Source organism: Parasteatoda tepidariorum, chromosome 3 (assembly GCF_043381705.1).
Source record: "Parasteatoda tepidariorum isolate YZ-2023 chromosome 3, CAS_Ptep_4.0, whole genome shotgun sequence".
NCBI lineage: Eukaryota > Metazoa > Arthropoda > Arachnida > Araneae > Theridiidae > Parasteatoda > Parasteatoda tepidariorum.
This window is the reverse complement of record NC_092206.1, coordinates 81,732,629-81,752,469: the sequence shown is the minus strand read 5'-3', so window position 1 is coordinate 81,752,469 and position 19,841 is coordinate 81,732,629. Positions and strand designations below refer to the sequence as shown.

The 19,841-nt window shown below is 28.8% G+C and overlaps 1 protein-coding gene across 2 annotated transcripts; it reads left to right on the top strand.

Moving 5' to 3' along the window:
* The first annotated feature begins 1,757 nt into the window (after positions 1 to 1,757).
* LOC107449826 (uncharacterized) lies at positions 1,758 to 18,317 on the top strand. Of its 2 annotated transcripts, none has more exons than XM_071179311.1 (4): positions 1,758 to 1,887; positions 13,919 to 14,214; positions 16,508 to 16,606; positions 18,092 to 18,317. In XM_071179311.1, the coding sequence occupies exons 1-3, from the start codon at positions 1,821 to 1,823 to the stop codon at positions 16,601 to 16,603; spliced, it is 459 nt and encodes a 152-aa protein (XP_071035412.1). In that variant the 5' UTR covers positions 1,758 to 1,820; the 3' UTR covers positions 16,604 to 16,606; positions 18,092 to 18,317. The 2 variants fall into 2 exon arrangements, with proteins under 2 accessions (XP_071035412.1, XP_021004431.2); XM_021148772.3 differs by lacking the exons at positions 13,919 to 14,214; positions 16,508 to 16,606; positions 18,092 to 18,317 and adding exons at positions 5,053 to 5,354; positions 7,058 to 7,142; positions 8,620 to 8,833.
* Positions 18,318 to 19,841: the final 1,524 nt, after the last annotated feature.

Sequence of the window (19,841 nt, the reverse complement as noted above, 5' to 3'; positions counted from 1 at the left end):
GATGATTTTAATTTCCTTATCTTGAGAGCATGTTGTGGAATATTATCGTACCTGTAAACATCGAGTATAATTATGGACTAAAGTTTTGTAATTGTTAATCGATAAAATAAATTCCCTTAAATTTAGTAGATGTTTTAAATTGAAAAGTGTCTTAAATAATCCGAATGAAANAGTACAGCAATGTTTCAGCTATTTTTCAACATAGCCACCACCGGTATTGAGACACTTGTAGTATCGTGGGATCAACTTTTGTATCCGTCTGTCGTAGAACTCTGCCGCCTGTGAATGGAACCAGCGCCTGCCGAAAAACCTTACTCCGGAACACAAAATTCAACGCTTAGGACGCTGTCGGCACAGAAAGTGATGTGCACGGTGTTCTGGGACAGGAAGGGCATTCTGCTCATTGACTTCCATCCACGTGGTGAAACAATAAACGCTGACCGTTACTGCGAAACACTGCGGAAATTGCGACGTGCAATTCAAAACAAGAGGCGTGGAATGCTTACTGCATGCGTTGTGTTCCTCCATAACAATGATCTTGCTCCCAGCGATTTTCACGTTTTCTTACACCTCAAGAAATTCCTGTCCTCCGGTGTGCGTTTTGGCAACGACGAAGAGCTGAAGCCGTCTGTCACACACCGGTTCCATTCACAGGCGACAGAGTTCTACGACAGGGGGTTACAAAAGTTGATCACACGATACGACAAGTGTCTCAATTCAGGTGGTGGATATGTTGAAAAATAGCTGAAACATTGCTGTACTTGTTGCCAATAAATATGTTCCTGAAAGTGGGAGTTCTTATTTTTAAAAAAATAGGGAAACTTACTTTCTGGATGCGCCTTGTACATTTAAAGCAAGAGATCAAGAATTTTTATCCGGGGTTGACATTCCTTGATATCATCGCTTTTTCAGTTTCTTATTTTGACATCTGCTTATTAAACAAGAAATATATAAGAAATTTATCAGGTTTTATCTTCATAACAAAGCAAAGTGCATGATATTTTCATTGCATGATAGTAATCACTTTTTGAGGTTGTGGGCTTTTACTACTTAAGCTTTTACTAGGATTTTTATCAATGTGCAGCTTATTTACAATCAAATAAAGATGATACAATTTTTTATTTACACTTTTTCACTGACTCTAACTAAATATCTCGAGCTTTTCAATAAAAAACATGGCTGAAACCCTATAAAAAATATAAGAGATACATTTTATCTTTTGATATTACTATCACTAATAAATGTTTTGAGCAGTATATGTATTTTTATTTAAATCTTTTGACTCTCCATCACCCGCTAACACAAGTCAGAAATTGAATTTTAACAGATGGTTTTAATTACGCTATCTTAAGAGGTAATTTAAATTACCAGGCTTAATTTTTTCAGTTTAAAACATGCACGTAGTAGAATATTATCGTACCTGTAAACATCGAGTATAATGATGGACTGAAGTTTTGTAATTGTTAATCGATAAAATAAATTCCCTTAAATTTAGTAGATGTTTTAAATTGAAAAGTGTCTTAAATAATCCGAATCAAAATATTCTTCTAAATACCTTGACTTAATCATAATTTTAACAATACTACAATTGAGTATTCTAAGAATTTATTAAATACACTTTATATTATTTATGGCATCGCAAACAATAGGGTTTTTGAGATTCAGAATGGTTTTCTTAGAAATCTCCCAAATACATTTAAAATTAGGAATAATTTTATTTATTTTGTTTTTTTTATTTAATAAGGTGTACTTTTTTGAACTTTGTTCTTTTAACACTTTCTTGTATTGAAACAAAAATTGGGGAGATTTCACTAGCACAGATGTCCGCAATAATCAGTAGTTTGGTCCTCATTTTCTGCGTTTCTTCTCTGGAATTCATAGATAAAGGTAATGCAGTTAAATATGGATTTGATCTATGTTAGAAATTTCAACACAATTGTGTTGAATTGAAAACTAGTTAGATTTTGAGGCTTTAAACATAACATAAATCGGAGAAAAAGAAATCTGAGAAAATTATTGTACCGTAATGTAAAGACAGATCTGGTAAAAGAATCAGAATTCTGGTATTGAAACTTAAATAGGCGGTACTAAGATTTATTCATATAGTAAGAGTTTACCAGAAATTCGGGTTTCCAAAATTATTGTTCTTAATATTAAATTCCAAAATGAATTCCAAAGTTATTTAATAAAAAAACACAAAACTTAAAAGTAAATGTAACCGTATAAATGATTTTTATGTCATGTATCATGATAAAATTACCAAAATTTAACACATATTATGAAACTTCATTGTCCATTTTACCAAAATCATTACCAACGCACTTCGGTAAAAATTACAAGGCTTTGTGATTTTCCCATTGAGCTAAAAACAAGGTAAATTTAATCATATTCTAATAGTTTTGACCATACTTTTTTTCCTCAGTGTGTCTAATACTTTTTCTTTAATAAGTAACTAGTTACATTAATTTAAAATGGAGATTAGCGGCATATTACATGTTTTATATTTTTTCTCTTTCATGTTTTTTTATTTTAAAATTGTTGTTAATGCTTCTCCACAACAAATATGCTACGTTTGTAAGCAACATGTATGTAAGCATGACTTTCAAAATGATACTTAATTGAAAAAAAATCCCTAAGATTTGAAATATGGGCGCGTTTATAAAGGTTTAATCTAGAGATTTTTTAAAAAAAAACTGAAAGAAAAATTACAAATTATCTAAAGTTTAGGATTTATTGATTTATTATTAAGAAATTACTACTATACTAACTTATTTTTACATTCTTTAATATTTTTTTGACATAATTATAATTTTTAGTACATTTAATTTTGTTTTTAAGTATTTACTTAAATTTCTGAAAACAACATTACATGGTAAACTACAATAAGAATCTAATTTAGAAATCATCAAATTTAGAAACTTTTATTAAAACCAAGCATGTTAAGTATCATATAACTCAACTTATCATGTTAGCTAAGCATGTTAAGTTACGTTCAGTTTGTAACACTGCGAATGGAATAACTTTTTAATTCATTTCTAAACATAACTAATATTTTAAAAATTAAAATAATACTGTGAATGGACTAACTTTTTAATTCAATTCCAAACATAACTGACATTTTAAAAATAAGAGTAATACTGTGAATGGACTAACTTTTTAATTCATTTCCAAACATAACTGAAATTTTAAAAGTTTAAATTTGTTCGGAAAAATTGCACTCTAAAAAGCAAAATGTTTACGTGGAAGTTAAAAAAGGACATCGATTGTACAAACTGTTAAAAACTGTTGTACTTGTTTTAGTTTAAAAAGTTCGTTATTCAAAATTAGTTGATTTTTTTCGTCCAATCAGATTTAGTAGGTTTAAAAGTATACTTTTTAAACTTATTAAATGTATTCTAAGTATACTTTTTAAATTTATAAAGCTTATTATAAATAAAAAAAACAGCGATTCGTAATAACTTATAAAAGAAACACTGCTTTCGGATAGCATTTAAATACTTTTACTGATAAGCAATGCACAAAAACGAAATAAAAAAATGCTACTTACTTTATTTTATTTGAAAAGCGAAGTAAACAATAAAACTTATTGAAAATTTATGAAAAAAAGAGATGGTTTCAGTTAGAGAACACTAATACAAGTTGCAGTTGACAAATCTGAAAGACATGAAAAAAAAAGTTTTATTTTCTCTATTTTATATCATAGCAAATGATTACGTTACGCTATTTATACTGTGAGAAAAAAAGTATGGTTAAAACTACCAGGATATGGTAACAATCACCGTCTTTGTGGCTTTTTGGGAACACTAAATGGGAGCTCTAAGAGAACTTTGGTAATGATTTTGACAAAATTAGCATCAAATATGGTTTTATAATATTTGATAAAATGCAAATATTGTAAAATTTGATAATTAAGCGATAACCTTAGAGCATGGTATGAAAACTATTTATTTGGTTAAATTTGTTTTCAAGTTTTCTAATTTTTGCTAAATGTGCTGTAAGGAGAATTATAATTTTGAAAACTAGTTTGCGTATACTGTTACCATATGAACGGAAAAACTATGAAATGAATGTTTTAAATACCGTATATTTTAGGTTTATTGCAAGAATTGCTTTCTTAATCAAAAATGTCATTACCATATTTTACAGAATTTTCTCCATGTATATTTCATTTTTATCTGGCTGAGTTAAAAAAAATTTACGGAAGTTAAATTTGAAGGATTTACGAGTATTTTTCAAAAATGCTTTATTAGGAAATTTATTGCATGAAAATGGATTTATATCTGACGTTTGGGGATTTAACTTGTTACGGAATAATAATATGTTAAAATAATTGCATCTGCACAAACAGAAATTGAAAATAATTGCTCGAAAAATTGATTTATGATTTAGTTTTTGCGATTTAATTTTTTTTTAAAAAGTTCTATGAATTTTGAAAATTATTTTTTTATATTTTAAGTTTTAGAATCGTGGAATAGTTTTCAAAAGAAAACGCTTGCGGTAAAAAAAATTTAAGAGCCACTGGTTTGTTCCATAAGTCAGTTACATTTTTTAAACTTAACTTTATATGCCTGGTTTTAGATATTTTATGGTATAAAGAGTAATTTATTCCAACGACTAGGTAAAGATCGATTTCATAAAATCAAAACATTAAGTGATAAACAGATTTTTCTAGTGTATGCATTCTTTTACCTGCTACAGTTTAAACAGTATTTCAGAAATTTCGTTTTTCTGATAAAAACAATGTTTTAAATTTAAATTGTTAAATTAGTTGCTCAAAGCGTTTTAAAAAAATAAATGATATATTAAAAGTGAATGTAATATATGATAATTAAAAGCTATTTAAGTAGTTCTAGAGTCTCAAATTGCAAGATATCTCCCGAATTTTATCTATTCAAGTCGCATGCTTGTTATTACTTCTTGTGCTTCAGTTTATACACATCGGAAAAAGTTATCAGAGTGAACACTGTCTATTTATGTGAAAAAGAAATTTCTATGATTTTAAAAAAGTTCTGAGTTCTTGCTTTTAAAAAGTATAAAATGTATAATTTTTAGCCGAAAGCTCTTTACTTGGAGAAGAGAAACAATGTTCTTCGTGTCCAACTTGTACACCATGCAGTTCATGCCCTGTGCTATCTTCTCAATCATGTGATAATTGCCAGCCAAGAAGTGAAAACACAATTCCTGTTAAGAATCCTGAACATCGCACTGTTGCGTTTGAAAATGAAGGAGATCGAAGGAGAGGAAAAAGGTTCCTTTTTCCAATTTGGAAACCTTCTCATTCAAATTATCCTAAAAAATGTTCTCCCTGTCCGGTCAAAGAATGTAAGAAATGCAAGAAATGTCCCAGAAAAACAGTAAGTAACGATCATGAGTAAGTAATAAAACACTGGTTTATATTTATCATGAGATTTCGGTATTAGGGATAGAGTGATTATTAGATTGCTGTAGTAAGATTTGCTTATGCCATAATGCCAACATTTAATAAATAACAGAGAAAAAGAGTTGGTTAAGTTCATAAAAAAGAGCAAGTAACGATGAAAACCTGTAAAACTGTAAGTAAACGATCATGTGTAAGGAATAAAATACTGTTTTATATTTATCATACGATTTCGATATTAGAGGGTAGAGCGACTTTTAGATCATTGCAAATGTAAATCATTGATGATAAAAATTACGAAATAACAGAAAAAAAGACTTAGTTAAGTACATAAAAAATTGTAAGTAGCTATAAAAATTGCGAATCTGCAAGTAACGATCATGTGTAAGAATAGAATACTGCTTTATATTTATCGTGCAATCTCGGTATTAGGAATAGAGAGAATTTTAGATTATTGTAAGTGTGAAATAATTAAGAAATAACAGAGAAAAAGACGTACTTAAGAACATAAGAAAATGTAAGTAACTATAAAAACTGTAAATCTGTAAGTAACAACCATATGTAAGTAATAAAATAGTGCTTAAAATTTATCACGTGATCTTGGTATTAGGGTTAGAGTGAATTTTAGATCATTGTAAGAGCAAAATAATTAAGAAATAACCAAGAAAAAGAATATTTTAACAGATAAAAAGCTGTAAGTAACAATAAAAAATTGTAAAACTGCAAGTAAAGCTTGTAGTCACCATAGAGGGCAAAAACCTCTAAATTTTTTTTATTTAAATAAATATTTATTGGGATGTACATGTTAATTGAATAATTTAATTTACATAGAAAATATTCGTAGGCCAATCAGGCTTAATTTTTTATCCATAGATAGTTTTTAAGTTTTGAAATTAAATATTTATTTATTTTGTCTACTTAGAAGCAGTTTTTAAGTTCTGAATAATCAAAAACTCTATTTTTCCCTTGAATATTTCTTCAGTTTTACTTCATTTAAAAGACGAAGAGAATTGTCGGTTAATAAGGTTACTTTAATAGAAAACTTTTTTCCTTTATCAGAAATTTTACTAATTGCATTTTAAAAGACTAAATTTAATGGATGAAATAACAAATGTATATCAAAAATTCTTTTTTTTTGAGTAATGAACACGAAAGTTCCTGCATAATTTTTGGGAAGACTTCCGTATTACGTTCTGTGGCAGAATAATCGCCAAGTCTTGGTAACTTCTGGAGAATAGCTCACAAAAAACTATTAAAGAAGAAGAAAAAAAAATATCACAGAATAGGATTAACTAAAAAAAAAAATAACTCGTAACCATACCTGTGCAAATTTCCACATGTTTTATTTACTTAAAAAAAAAAACTAAAAGTTTTAATTCCCTTAGGAGCTTTAGCGGTTGTAGTTGGACGGATATATCCCTTAATTCTGCATCTTAGAAGTGCTCTTGTGCATGAGTAATGTATTACTTAAATTCGAAATCTAACAGAAAATTGTTTGAAATAAATTTTGTATAAGTATCTAAAATGTGATTTTACTAATTGTATAATTTATCGAANAAAAAAAAAAAAAAAAAACTAACTGTATAAAAAATCAGCTTGATTTGCAAGTAGCACTTCAGGTATATTTCTTGTGAGCTTTTTTATAAAAACATTAATAGTATTTTTTATTTTCTTGCTTAGAAATGCAAAAAATGTAAATGTAAATGTAGATGCAAACACCGTTATCACCATCATACCCATGGGGATCCCTCACCATATCTAATGCGTAAGTTGTTAATTTTTTGTTTTTAAAATTTTGTAAGCAAATGATTTTGTATGTAGTAGTTCATCATGTTTTTAAAGAACTCATGTTTTTAAGTTTTGCTTCGTAAATATTTTATATGTTTTATGTTCATGAAACATATAAAATATTTCCCAGTTTATTTAACATAGTTATTCAGATTGATGTTAAAAGAATGTAAAAAAATATTAGAATTGCTTTGTCCAACTGGCTTTATTCTACGTATCAAAATTGTTTCTGAGTTTAACTAACATAATTATTAATTTTGATGTTAATTTAAAAAAAAACTTAATTAAGAATTAATATTGTAAAGTTTTGTTCCATGAGCTTGAGCTTGACTTAACATAACAAATATTTCCAAGTTAAATTAGCAAAGTTATTCAGTTTAATGCTAGTTTTAAAAATTTTGATGTTAGAATGGGATACCTGTAAGTGACGTAATGTGGTTATCTCGATCTTGATTGATCGTTGAAACCTGACATTTGTTTGCGTTAGCAACTTTTATTTCCATTCTATTTCAAGCAAGCCAAACCCGTCAAGTATCAATTCTCTTAAGTGACACATTCTATATTCTTACGCAAAGATTCTTTCACAAAGATTTAAATTTTCTCACTACATTTTTACACATAGACTTAACACAGAGATAGGCACAAAGTCACGTGGAACATAAACAAACTAATTATGCATCAAAATTGCCAGATACACAAAACAAAATAAATATCACGGTTACAATAAAATACATAAACAGATAATAAATCTTAGTTAAATAAAAGAAGTAGAGGAGAAAGAATTATATTTTAACTAATTCGATGTGCGATACGGCTCTGGATCGCACATTGGATCAAACTAGCTTTTTGATTGAACTAACCCGCATTTGCGTCGTATTGAAAGGAAAATTAGATAACCTACCACGATTAACCCGATGGCAAGTGTATTCTAATCCAAGATCTGTTTACCATTGAGGATATTTAACTTTAATATTGTGGTCAGTGTGAGTCTGGTGCAGAGTTTGTATGAACCAGTCACCCCTGGGATTCGTACCTAGGTCACTCCAGAGGCCATCGTAGTTTAATCGAGAATTTCGTCCCGATCATTCACACGTATTTGTAGGTCACTGGATATATCAGAAAAAAAAAGATCGTAAGTTCTTTATTTTGCTGTACACGCTTGACATTGCAGAAAATATACATCACAGCGTATCAGCCAATCAACCCATTCTCGAAATAGAATCGTCTCAATAATGGTAGATTTTGCTTTTGAAAACTAGCAGTACTTGTGAAGGTGTTTACTTTTATTTTCTCTTTTTTTAAAATTTTTTTCCGATAATTTTAAATAATACATCATGTAGCTGCTTTGGCGCTATTATTATTTTACTTTAAATTTATATTTGTGTAGCACTTTTCTCCATTTTCTTTTGCTATTTATTTTATCATATTCATACAAATTTATTTTATTTTATTAGAAGTATAAATAGGGAAAAAATCTAAATGAGAAAATGAATGGTAATCTGATGTACCTGAAGTACACTTGCTTCTGAATATCAGCAACAGGGTAGATCATAGCCATCCTCATGAATATTTGTTTTCCTTCGAGCCCATATATTTTAAATGTGAATGATTTTGAAATCAGAGATGTTTATTGTATAATTTTTGATATATAATAAACTTGCTATGTTTTGGAAAGCGTATTATTATTATTATGTGAGTGATTTTTGCTGTTAATAAGTTTTTTGAAATTTTCTATTCATCTACCGAAGAACAAAATCAGTTTAACACAAACTTCACTAGTAACATTTTAGGTATATATGAAAACTTTGAAATAATTCGATAGATGATTTGGAAAAACCATCTTTAAGGAATAGATTTAAACTTATGCAGGGTGCCCAAATATAACGGTCTTAATATAGATTTAAAAAATCCTTGTGAAAAATGAAGTGAAAATATAAATGTAAGCGTGGAATTTAATGATCAAATTAGTAGATATATATTCAAGAAAAACACATAGCTATCGAAATATAAGTTATCGAAGTAAATATCACCGTCAGTTGTAATTAAACTTAAATATGCTTCTTTTTATTCGTTCAAACGGTATTTCAACTTCAAATTTTAAATTTATAAAATTCTAATACTAAAACATTATAACACACATTAATAATAATTAATTGCTCATATCTTTCCAGATCACAAAATTTAAACTCTCAAACTTTACATAATTATCCTTTATTAAATGAAAATATCATAAAAGTTGATAAAAAAAATCAGAATTTATCGGTTATTGGTACTAAGAAGGCAAGCTCGTCAACAAATGATTTGTAAAGGTCACCGGCTACTGATATTATACATCGGTGTATCGGAAATCGTAAGTGCTATACAACGCGTGAATTATTGAACACAATATTATTGTAAGTGTTGCTACATTTTATTTAGGTAGCAAAAATATTGATACCAATGTAGAAATCAGATTAATAAAAAAAATATCGTGATATTCGACAATGCATCACGATATTAAAAATTTTACTCATTAGTCATGGGTGTCAAAGCTTGCGAAGGTGATAACTCGAAAAAGCATTCGCCAACACATCAACAAGCAACGCCAACAAGTTAAAGATGGGAGTTCGGGCGACAACAGCGAATAGAGACGTACAAAGCGCAATAATAATAATGATAAAAAAGAAATAAGTAAAAAAAAAGGACTTTCCTTCATAACTTTTGTTCTCTAATGATCAGATTTTCACGTTCTAGGACTCAATTTTAATAGTTCAAGGGGGGGGGGACCCCAAATAACTTTTGGTCTAATTATCAGATCTTCATATTCTAGGACTCATCCTTAATGTTTCGAGGGGGTGACTTCAAATATACTAATTAATTAGTGCAGACAATATTCTAAGTTACGAAATAGGACACAAAAACGTACTTTCTTAGAACAAACATACAATGTTCTCAACAGATTAGGATTTCTGACCCCAAATTATAAGTATCAAAGCTTAACCCCGTCCCGCCCACGTTAGGGGGGCATCCGGAGAATACTGTAGTTTACTGCATAAGTTTTTACGAGGATTTTCATCGCTGTGCAGCATATTTATAATCAAACTAAGATGATATAATTTCTTATTTGCACTTTTTAACTGAACTTCAATTGTATAACTAATTATCTCGAGTTTTTTAATAAAAATCGTGGCTGAAAACCTATAAAAGACATAAAAAATACTCTTTATTTTTTGATATTACTACCACTAATAAATGTTTTGAGCAGTATAAGTTTTTTTATTTAAATCTTTTGACACTCCATCACCCGCTAACACAAGTCAGAAATTGAATTTTAACAGATGGTTTTAATTACGCTATCTTAAGAGGTAATTTAAATTTCCAGGCTTAATTTTTTCAGTTTAAAACATGCACGTAGTAGAATACTATCGTACCAGTAAACATCGAGTATAATTATGGACTGAAGTTTCGTAATTGTTAATCGATAAAATAAATTCCCTTAAATTTAGTAGATGTTTTAAATTGAAAAGTGTCTTAAATAATCCGAATGAAAGTATTCTTCTGAATACTTTGACTTAATTATACTTTTAACAATACTACAATTGAGTATTCTAAGAATTTGCTAAATGCATTTCATACATGGTAACTCAAACAATGGAGCTTTTGAGATTCAGCATGGTTTTCTCAGAAATCTACCAAATACGTTTAAAAGTAGGATTAATTTTATTTATTTTGTTTTTTTATTTAATAAGGTGTACTTTTTTGAGCTTTTTTCTTTTATCACTTTCTTGTATTGTAACAGAAATTGGGGAAATTTCACTAGCATAGATGTCCGCTATAATCAGCATTCTGGTACTCATTTTCTGCGCTTCTTCTTTGGAATTCATAGATAAAGGTAATCTAGTTAAATATGAGTTTGATCTATTTTAGAAATTTTAACACAATTGTGTCGAATTGAAAACTAGTTAGATTTTGATGCTTTAAGCATAACATAAATCGGAGGAAAAAAGTTTGGTGAAATTACTGTACCGTATTGTAAAGACACATCTGGTAAAAGAATCATAATTCTGATATTGAAACTTAAATAGTCTTTAGTAAAAACTAGTAGACTTTTTGGTTTTGCCGTAGAGCCAGAAACAAGGTAAATTTAATCATATTCTAGTAGTTATGACCATACTTTTTTTCCTCAGTGTGTCTAAAACTTTTCCTTTTATAAGTAACTAGTTACGTTAATTAAAAATGAAGAACATGCAAGGATCATGTATGTAAGCATGGTTTACAAAATGATAGTTAACTGAAAAAAATGCCTAAGATTTGAAATATGGACATGATATATGGTGTTTACGAAGGTTTAATTTAGATTTAAAAAAAAAATTAAAAACATTACAAATTCTCTAAAGCTTAGCATTTATTTATTTATTATTAAAAATTTTCTATTATACCGTCTTATTTTTACATTCTTTAATACTTTTTTGACATAATTATAACTTTTATTACATTTAACTTTTTTTTACTTCTTTATTTAAATTTTGAAACTAGCATCATTTGGTAAACTACAATAAGAATATAATTTAGAAATCAAAAAATTTAGAAACTTTTATTAAAACCCAGCATGTTGAGTATCATGTGACTCAACGTACAATCAGTAATACTGTGAATACATAATGTTTGGAAATGAATTTTTAACTCATTTCCAAACATAACTGACATTTTAAAAATTAAAGTAATAAAGTGAATGGACTAACTTTTTAATTCATTTCCAAACATGATTGAAATTTTAAAAGTTTAAATTTGTTCTGAAAAATTGCATTCTAAAAAGCAAAATGTTTACGTGGAAGTTAAGAGAAGAGATCGATAGGTCTGACTTTCTCGTTTGAGTTAAAAAAAAATCGTTTTTTAAAATTAATTGATTTTTTTTTCGTCTAATCATATTTAGTAGGTTTAAAAGTATACTTTTCAAGCTTATTAAATGTACTTCGGCGACAAAAAGTAAAAAAACAAACAGCGGTTCGTATTACTTTATAAAGGAAACACTGTTTTCGGATAGTGTTAAATATTTTTACTAATAATCAATATACAAAAAAGAAATAAGAAAATGCTACTTACTTTTTTTAAAATTGAAAACCGTAGTAACTTATTGAAAATTTACGAAAAAAAAGTAGTTTCAGTTAGAGAACTCAAGTTGACAAACACGAAAAGCAACATAATAAAATGTTATTTTTTAATGTTTTATATCATAGCAAATGATTACGTTACGCTATTTATACACTGAGAAAAAAAAGTATGGTTAAAACTACCAGAATATGGTAAAATTCACAGTGTTTGTGGCTTTATGGGAACACTAAATGGGAGCTCTATGAGAACTTTAGTAATGATTTTGAGAAAATTAACAATAAACTAGGAGGCTTCGCCCCCTGCTCGCTGGCGCTCACCAACCCCCGGANCATTTTTCTTTTTTAAATTTAATAAGCCACATTAAAGAAGGAACGTTGCAATGCTACACGCTACATTAACGACGTCTCCAGAGTAACTGAATGACGGTTCATATGGAAATCGCAGGTAAGCGTCTCATACAACAACGCCCCCTATAGTTCGTTGCGATCGCGAATTGTAAAATTTGGTAATTTTATTATGTGATAACCTTAGAGCATGGTATGAAAACCATTTATTTGGTTAAATTTATTCTCAAGTTTTGTATTTTTTGCTAAATGTGCTGTAATGAGAATTATAATTTTGAAAACGAGTTTGCGGTATACTGTTACCATATGGATGGTGAAACTATTAAATGAATGGTTTAAATGCCTTATATTTTAGGTTTATTGCAAGAATTTTTTTCTTAATCAAAAATGTCATTACCAAACTGTGCAGAATTGCTTCCTCCATGTATATTTCATTTTTATCTTGTTGAATTAAAAATTTTTTTTTTACGGAAGATAAATTTGAAGAATATATTTTTCAAAAATGCTTTATTTGGAAATTTATTGCATAAAAATGATTTATAGCAGATGTTTGAGATTTAACTTGTTACAGAATAAAAATATGCTAAAATAATTGCATCTACACAAACAGAAATTTAAAATAAATGTTAGAAAATCAATTTATGATTTAGCTTTTAGAATTTAATTTTGATTAAAGATTTTTATGAATAAAATTTGAAAATTATTTGTTTATATTATGAATTTTAGAATCGAGGAAAACTTTTCAAAAGGAAATGCTTGCGGTAAAAAAATTTAAGAGCCACTGGTGTGTTCCATAAGTCTGTTAAATTTTTTAAACTTAACTTTATATGACTGGTTTTAGATAATTTATGGTATAATGAGTTATTTATTTTAATGAATAGGTAAAGAGTGATTTTATAAGAGCAAAGCATTACGTGATAAAGAAATTTTTCTAGTTAATAATGCATCTTTTTTTACCAGCAACAATTTAAACAGTATTTCAGAAATTTCGCTTTTCTGATAAGAACAACGTTTTAAATTTAAATTGCTAAAGTAGTTACTCAAAGTGCTTTAAAAAATAAATATATATCAAAAGTGAATGTAATACATGATAATTAAAAGCTATTTAAGTAGTTCTAGAGTCTCAAATTGCAAGATATCTCCCGAATTTTATGTATTCAAGTCGCATGTTTGTTACTACATCTTGTGCTTCAGTTTATACTCTTCAAAAAAAGTTATCAGTGTGAGTACTGTCTATTTATATGAAAAAGGAATTTCTATCTTTCTGAAAAAGTTCAGAGTTGTTGCCTTTTAAAAGCATAAAATGTACCATTTTTAGCTGAAAGTTCTTTACTTGGAGAAGAGAAACAATGTTCTTTGTGTCCAACTTGTACACCATGCAGTTCATGCCCTGTGCTATCTTCTCAATCATGTGATAATTGCCAGCCAAGAAGTGAAAACATAATTCCTGTTAAGAATCCTGAACATCGCACTGTTGCGTTTGAAAATAAAAGAGTTCCAAGGGATAGAAGAACGTTTTTTCCAATATGGAAACCTACTTATTATCCTACAAAGTGTCCTTCCTGCCCCCCGGTCAAAGAATGCAAGAAATGCAAGAAATGTCCCAGAAAAACTGTAAGTAACGATCATGAGTAAGTAATAAAATACTGTTTTATATTTATCCTGAGATTTCGGTATTAGAGATAGAGTGACTATTAGATCACTGTAGTAAGTACACTGAAGAGCCAAAAAAACTGGTATACCTGCCTAATATCGAGTAGGGTCTTCGCCAGCACGCAGAAGTACCGCAACACGACGTGGCATGGATTCGATCAATGTGTGAAGTAGTGCTGGAGATAATTTACACCATGAATCCTGCAGGGCTGCCCATAAACCAGTGGGAGTAAGAGGGGGTGGGGATATCTTCTGAACATCACGTTGCAAGGCATCCAAATATGTTCAATAATGTTCATGTCTGGGGATTTTGATGGCCAGCGGAAGTGTCTGAATTCAGAAGAGTGCTCTTGGATCCACTCCCAGACATGAACATTATTGAACATATTTGGGACATCGTTAAGTTCAGAAAAAGTGCAAGTCACGATAAAAACAGTCAGACTGTAAGTAACTATCATTTGTAAGTTATAATATACTGTTTTGTATTTATCCTGCGATCTCGGTAATAAGGATAGAGTTACTGTTAGATCACTGTAAGTGCGAACCATTGCTAATGCTATTATGCAAACAATCGAGAAATAGCAGAGAAAAAGAATTGGTTAAGTTCATAAAAAAGTGTAAGTAATGGTAAAAACCTGTAAAACTGTAAGTAACTATCGCGTGTAAGCAATAAAATATTGTTCTATATTTATCATGCGATCTCGATATTTGGGGTAGTGTGATTTTACATCATTGTAAGTGTAAATCATTGATGATGCTATAGAGATAAAAATTAAGAAATAACAGAGAAAAAGACTTAAATAAGTACATAAAAAACTATAAGTGATTATAAAACCTTTAAAATCAACTATCATGTGTAAGAATAAAATACTGCTTTATATTTATCGTGCAATCTCGGTGTTAGAAATGGAGGGAATTTTAGATCATTGTAAGTGTGAAATAATTAAGAAATAACAGGGAAAAAGACTTAGTTAATTACATAAGAAATTGTAAGTAACTATAAAAGCTGTAAATCTCTAAGTAACAATCATATGTAAGTAATAAAATACTGTTTAAAATTTATCATGTGATCTCGGTATTAGGAGTAGAGTGAATTTAGGATCATTTAAATAGTGTAAAACAATTAAGAAATAACCGAGAAAAAGACTATTTTAGCAGAAAAATAACTGTAAGTAACGATAAACTGTAAGAAACTGTAAGTAAAGCTTGTAGTCACCGCAGATAGCAAAAACCTCTACATTTTTTTATTTAAATAAATATTTATTGGGATGTATATGTTAATTGAATAATTTAATTTACATAGAAAATATCCGTAGGCCAATCAGGCTTAATTTTTTATTCATAGATAGTTTTTAAGCTTTGTAATCACATATTGAAATCACATATTGATTTATTTTGTCTACTTAGAAGCAGTTTTTAAGTTATGAATAATCAAAAACTCTAGTTTTACCTTGAATATTTCTTCAATTTTACTTAATTTAAAAGACGAAGATAATTGTCGGTTAATCAGGTTACTTTAATAGAAAACTTTTTTTCTTTATCTGAAACTTTAATAATTGCATTTTAAAAAACTAAATTTAATGGACATAATAACAAATATATATTAAAAATTCTTTTGATTTGAGTAATATATACGATTCCTGCATAATTTTTTGGAAGATTTCTGTATTGTGTTCTGCGGCAGAATAGTCGCCAAGCCTTGGCAACTTCAGGGGAATAGCTAACAAAAAACTATTAAAAAAAAACATCACAGAAGACTAACCTAAACGCATAACTCGTAGCATTCCTGGAAAAAACCTCTACATGTTTTATTTATTTTAAAAAATTTTAAAAAAATTACACGCTTTTATTCCCTTTGAAGCTTTAGCGGTTGTAGTTGGCGTGACAGATTAAAATACGGATATATCCCTTAATTCTGCATCTTAGAAGTGCTCTTGTGCATGAGGAATGTATTACTTAAATTCGAAATATAACAGAAAATTGTTTGAAATTAATTTTGTATAAGTATTTAAAATGTGATTTTACTAATTGTATTATTCATCGCGCTTTTGGAAAAGTTTCTGCGAATCTTTTCGAATTGTTTAACCCCGAACTTACTTTTCCAATAATATGTATCTTCAAAACCAATAGGAAGCTGACAAAATTGTTTGTTAANATCAGCGTGACTTGCAAGTGTCACTTCAAGTACATTTCTCATTAGCTTTAAATATCATTTTTTAAAAACATTAATAGATTTTTTTATTTTCCTGTTTAGAAATGCAAAAAATGTAAATGTGTATGTAACTGCAAACACCATCATACCCATGATTCCCATGATCCCCATGGGGATCCCTCACCATTTAATATCTAATGCGTAAGTAGTTCAAAAAAAATGTTTTTTTTAAAAATTTTGTAAGCAAATTAGATGTTTGTTGATTTTGTATGTAGTAGTTCACTATGTTTTTCAAGAACTCACGTTTTCAAGTTTTGTTTCGCAAATATTTTATGTGTTTTTTGCTCATGAAACATATAAAATATTTCCGAGCTCATTTAACATAGTTTTTGAGTTTAATGTTAAAAGAATGTAAATAAATATATGAATGCTCTGTCCAACTGGCTTTATTCTACGTATCAAAATTGTTTCTGAGTTTAATTAGCATAATTATTAATTTTTATGTTAATTTAAAAAAAAACTTAATCAAGAATCAATACTGGGAAGTTTTGTTCCATGAGATTTACTTAACATATCAAATATTTCCTAATTTAATTAGCAAAGTTAGTCAGTTTAATGTTAGTTTTAAAAAATTTAATGTAAGAATGGGGTACCTTCAAGTGACGTAGGGGGGGGGGTATCTCGATCCTGATTGATTGCTGAAACCTGAAATTTGTTTGCTTTAACAACTGTTACTTCCATTCTGTTTCGAGTAAGCCAAACCCTTCAAGTATCAATTCTCTTAAGTGACGCAATCTATATTCTTACGTAAAGATTCTTTCACGAAGATTTAAATTTTTTTCACTATATATTTACACAGAGACTTAACACAAAGATGGACACAAAGTCACGTGGAAAATAAACAAACTAATTATGCATCGAAGTTGCCAGGTACACAAATCAAAATAAATATCACGGTTACAATAAAATACATAAACAAATAATAAATCTTAGTTAAATAAAAGAAGTAGAGGAGAAAGAATTATATTTTATCTAATTCGATACGGCTCTGGATCGCACATTGGATCAAACTAGCTTTTTTATTTAACTAACCCACATTTGCGTTGTATTGAAAAGAAAATTAAATAATCTCCCACGGTTAGCCCGACGGAAAGGTTATTCTAATCCAAGATCTGTTTACCATTGAGGATATTTTAATTCGATACTGTGGTCAGTGTGAGCCTGGTGCAGAGTTTGTATCAACCAACCATCCCTGGGATTCGTACCTAGGTCACCCCAGAGGCCACCGTAGCTCGATCAAGAAGTTTGTTCCGACCATTTACACGTATTTGAAGGTCGCTGGATATTTCAGAAAAAATAATCGTAAGTTCTTCATTTTGCTGTACACGCTTGACATTGCAGATAATATGTATCACAGCGTATCAACCAATCAACCCCTTTCTCGAAATAGAATCTTCTCAATGGTGGTAGATTTTGCTTTTGAAAACTAGCAGTACTTGTAATGGTGTTTACTTTTATTTTCTATTTTTCTTATTTTATTTCCGATAATTTTAAATTACACATCATACAGCTACTTTGGCGCTATTACTATTTCACTTTAAATTTATAATTTGGTTTAGCACTTTTCATCTTTTTATTTTACTATTTATTATATTTTATTCACATAAATTTATTTTATTTTACTAGAAGCATAAATGAGGAAAAATATGAATGAGAAAATGATTGGCAATATGATGTACCAGAAGCGCACTTGCTTTTGAATATCAGCAACACGGCAGATCATAATCATCCTCATGAAATTTTTTTTCCTCGAGGCCATATATTTTAAATGTGAATTCTAATGATTATGAAATCAGAGATGTTAGAAATGTTTGTTGTATAATTTTTGATTCATAATAAACTTGCTATGTCTTGGAAAGCGTATTATTATTATTATTATTTAAGTAATTTTTGCTAGTAACAAGTTTTTAGAAATTTTCTATTCAATTACAGAAGAACAAAATGAGCTAAACACGAAATTTATTTTCAACATTTTAGGGATATATGAAAACTTCGAAATAATTCGAAAGATGATTTGGAAAAACCATCTTTAAAGAATAGGTTTAAGCTTATGTGGGATGTCCTAAAATAACGCTCTTAATATAGATTTAAAGAATCCTTGTGAAAAAGGAAGTAAAAATATAAATGAAAACGAGGAATTTAATGTGCAAATCAGTAGATATTTATGCGAGAAAACATATATAAAACTATCGAAATAAATAGAACCGTCAGCGGTAATATTAAACATAAATATGCTTCGTTTTATTCATCTTAATGGCATTTCAACTTCATTGATTTAAATTTATTAAATTCTAATACTAAAGCATCTTAGCACCAACTATTATTAATAATAGTTAATTGTTCACATCTTTTCTGATCACGAAATTTAGTCTCAAACTTTAGAGAAAATTAGAGTCTCAAACTTTATATAATTATCTTCTAAATGAAAATATCATAAAACTTTATAAAAAAAAAATCGAACTTATCGGTTATTGGTACTAAGAAGGCAAGTTCTTCAGCAAATGATTTGCAAAGGTCACCGGCTACTGATAATATACATGGGTGCACCGAAAATCATAAAATTGTAATAGTATACAAAGCTATAACTATTGAAAGCAACATTATTGTGAGTGTTGCTACATTTTATTGGGGTGACAAAAATATTGATACCAATGCAAACATCAGATTAATGAAGAAAATATGGTGATATATTATTTTCAATGCATCGCGATATTAAAATTTGAACCCATTATTCATGGTGGTCAATACCTCTGTGGGTGATAATTGGAAAAAAGCATTCGTTAACACATGGACAAGTTGAAAATGAGAATTTGGGCGAAAACAGAAGATAGAAATATACAATATGCCAGAAAAAAACCGGGTTTTCCCTAAATGACTTTTGATCTAATGATCGGATTTTTACGTTCTAGGATCATAATGGCTCATGGGATAACCTCAAATATAATAATTAATAAGTATATTTTAAGTTACGAAATCAGGCACAAAAACGTACTTTCTCTGAATAAACATACTTTTTTTAGACGGATTCAGATATCTGACCCCCAAAATATTGGGGGTAGCGGCAAAATCAAAAGTATGGTTAGGAGAGCTTTCCAAACTTTGAACCCCTTAATGTTAATTTTAATTTTTGCGCGTTTCTACATGTCTCAAGAATTTTTCAATTAAATTGAAATTTTTTGAACGGCAATAATAAAATTCGTTTATACAAGGATAATTTCATACAAACGATAACATTTAATAAATATTTATTATTCTTAATTAGCTTATTTGATTATAGTCGATAAAATTTTGAATAGTACGGTGTACAATTTTTTACACCATTTTAAAGTACGTAATTGAGCAAAATCGGTCATATGTACTTTGTGAGAAATTGAAT

What these genes read in the sequence shown, in the direction of transcription:
- LOC107449826 (XM_021148772.3), top strand. Translation starts at nt 1,821, where the DNA reads ATGTCCGCAATAATCAGTAGTTTGGTCCTCATTTTCTGCGTTTCTTCT. An exon ending in TCTGGAATTCATAGATAAAG is followed by an intron (nt 1,888 to 5,052) that starts GTAATGCAGTTA and finishes TATAATTTTTAG; the next exon opens with CCGAAAGCTCTTTACTTGGA. An exon ending in AGAAATGTCCCAGAAAAACA is followed by an intron (nt 5,355 to 7,057) that starts GTAAGTAACGAT and finishes TTTCTTGCTTAG; the next exon opens with AAATGCAAAAAATGTAAATG.